We start from the raw sequence: 3,010 nt of genomic DNA, 5'->3' as shown, positions 1-3,010 counted from the left end.
GGTCTTTTTGTACACAAAAGATATACAATGTAAGGAACAATCATTGAAAACTCTTTGGGGAGATGAATGTTTTATTAAACCGAATCGTCAATATATGGATTGTGCATTTGAGATWATACGGATCAGAGGATTACCAGGAAATCTAAGGGTGGAGTCGTCACATCTTGTAAGGTTCATTTTGTTTGTCGTTGCAACATCACATATTTTCAAAATGAACTGCATCAATCAAATCACGACGTATTTCAACGGTACCATGTGGTGTGAAGTGAATTTCTGTAGAAAACAGCTAATAGCTCACTAAGGGATTATTGATCACAGAGCATCAGCCTAGAATCACAAACAAGGAAATAACCTCATTACTGCCGAGAAGAAACATCAATGTCTGCATTTGTGAACAGGAAATGTTTTAGAACAAATATGAAACAAACCAAGTTTTAAAATGTGAGCAAAAATCTGCYTTTGTAATATGTAGTCAGTCCTGTGAGGACTCCTTATAATTTTCTGATCATTTTGGAGCTGATGTTTGAGAACAAGACCTGATGGATTTACTAAAGAAATCTAAAGAGTGATCCTCGGAGGACCTTTATTTATTTATGCTTTATTAAAAAGGGAAGGCAACACTAAATGTAAAAAAAAAAWTTAAACATCTCAGATTATTATCACATTTATTTGGCTAGAGAGAAACTGATCAATAGTAAAAGAACTGCATTTATATGATGCCTTTAGTTGACCAATCAAAAAAACATCTGGTTTTGGCTTTTACTGTCCTATTTTCAACAACAGAGTGTATTTTCTCTGTTACACACACACACACACACACAGACACACAGACACACAGACACACACACACACACACACCAGAGGCTAAGTGGTTTTCAGTGCCTCACTGGACTGGGAAAGTTAAACCTTCAGCTCTTCCTCCCGAGCTGAGTGAGAATAAATGAGGCATTTTGACCTCTCAGCACACGTTCAGCACAGAAATTAAAGCAAAACTGAACTCAATGTGAGGTCAWACAATATCATAAATGGTGTCTTTACTGTTCAAAAAAAAAAAGTGATGTGATGCAAAACAAGAATCACTTGCTGCCATCTGCTGGTGGAAAAAGAGTGAGAAGGCACAAAGAGAAGTACGGTGAATTGTCCTTTCAGTGCAAAGATGTGGTTTTCTGTAACAATGCCAATTTGTACCGTTAAGCACCGTGTCTGAGATGAGGGTAACTCTGCACCGTRCGAGCGATCCCCTCCTTCAGACTGACCACCGGTTTGTAGCCCATGTCGTTTTTGGCTCGTTCGCAGCTGTAGTAGTGATGGGTTCCAGCCAAAGCCACCCTCATGGGCGTGAAGGTTGGTTTGAGCGACACCAGAGGGCTCAGGATCCAGGTGAGCAGCCAGAGGAGCAGGGCCAGGCTGTAGACGAGCCCGTACGGTACGTGGAAGCGTGGAGCAGCGTAACCCAGACCCACCAGCATCTCAGACATGAAGTCCCAGAAGCGGATCGGCTCGTCGTTGGTGATGTGATACGGCTGGGAGGGGAGGAGGAGGAACGTACAGGGTTAAAGAYCTCGCAAAACTGGAGAAACAACGTGGAAAATAAGCACTGATGCAAATGATTCTTCTGAACAGATGTGTCAAAAATGTCAAGGTCTTACTTTGCCACAGATGGGAGAGTCCGGTCTCAGGCACTCAGCAGCCAAGATGTGTCCATGAACAACATTTTCCACAAAGGTGAAATCTACTAAATTGGTCCCGTCTCTGGAGAAAACACACGAAACACTCAGAAAAAGAAAAGCACTTTTCATTACAGAGTTTTAAAACTATAACTTACACTGAGAAATGACCGAGTTGGAGCCGTTTTAGGTTAAATCTTGAAAATTAAGTTATGCACAATCCCATTAAACTGTTGGTGCTTGGAGWATGGGCTGGGGAGGACACTCAGCTACCAAACCACATTTTTCACTCAATATCTGCAAAACTGACTGATCAACCTTCAGTTGAGGAGACAGAACATGCGGATGGAGGTAAATAAGAAAAGCAGAGGGCTACTTTGATTGCCTTGTTTCCTTATGGGGTGGAAGAAAATATCAATACACTAAAATATTAGGATATTTCATTTCTTGACACTGTATTGATTTTCAAAAGCACCGTGTTGATTTTTAATTAAGGTTTAATGCAAGACGAAATGGGAAATGCAAATGCAGTTCTCACCGTTTCAGTGTTCTTCTGAACGAATAAAAATAAACTGAATTTAATCTGATTTTATGCAGCATGGTGTGTTCTATACACCGACTATATCATGTACCATAACAACAAATTCTTGCCAATATACAGCCCTATATCCTTATGGAGAATTGTTCTATACCCTTGATGCAATATTTTTATTATCTTTTATTCAACTTCCTTTAAAAGTAGACATATGCTTTTAGATCCTTCTTTTGTCACAATTAAATCATTCAGTTGGGGTCTACATAAAGTGGAACTACAATGCTTTGGTCTGAATTTCTTCTTATTTTAACTTTACCAGGCCCTCTTTTACGCCTTTGTTGAGGTTTCTTTCAAAGCAGCTCGTTTTGATGCTGTTCCTTTAAATCCAAACGAGGAGTTCCACCCCCCCCACTCCCCCCAGACTGGTTCATTCTAGTTTGATAGAGAGGGTTACAGTTATCTAGATGCATAAATTTAATTAATTAAAAAAGAAGACTTGTTCATCCAGCCTTACATGTTGGAGCMAGAGTCTGACTCAGAACCACAGGACACTGAAAAACGATTAAATTGTAGGTGGTGAGTCCAGACCATATTTGGAAGTTCCATCGCAAAGACTGATGTAATAATTCAGAAATGTCATAGAAAATCCTAAACAGAATATAAAGATATCTTTGCAGCACAGTGTGAGACAATGGGCCTCATTGCAAGAACCGTTCGTACGCATAGATTTGTTCTTAAGTTGTGCGWACGAGTGATTTAGGAGAATTTGTGGCATTCACCAATGTTTTCGTATTCTACGATTTTTTTC

General features: G+C 39.8%; 1 protein-coding gene across 1 annotated transcript in view; it reads right to left on the bottom strand.

Annotated features, from left to right (window-relative positions):
• Positions 1-582: 582 nt before the first annotated feature.
• The window catches only part of nsdhl (NAD(P) dependent 3-beta-hydroxysteroid dehydrogenase NSDHL), an 8,384-nt gene continuing 5,956 nt past the window's right edge, over positions 583-3,010 (bottom strand). Inside the window, exons 6-7 of the mRNA XM_014006059.1 lie at positions 1,650-1,752; positions 583-1,523 (exon numbers count right to left, since the gene is read on the bottom strand). Of these exons, the coding sequence (XP_013861513.1) occupies positions 1,191-1,523; positions 1,650-1,752 (436 nt within the window). The 3' untranslated portion in view covers positions 583-1,190. The remainder of the gene's footprint in view (positions 1,524-1,649; positions 1,753-3,010) is intronic.

This window comes from Austrofundulus limnaeus, unplaced genomic scaffold (assembly GCF_001266775.1).
Source record: "Austrofundulus limnaeus strain Quisiro unplaced genomic scaffold, Austrofundulus_limnaeus-1.0 Scaffold34, whole genome shotgun sequence".
In the NCBI taxonomy this organism is placed as follows: domain Eukaryota; kingdom Metazoa; phylum Chordata; class Actinopteri; order Cyprinodontiformes; family Rivulidae; genus Austrofundulus; species Austrofundulus limnaeus.
The sequence above is the reverse complement of the archived record's forward strand: the minus strand, read 5'-3'. Positions and strand labels throughout refer to the sequence as shown.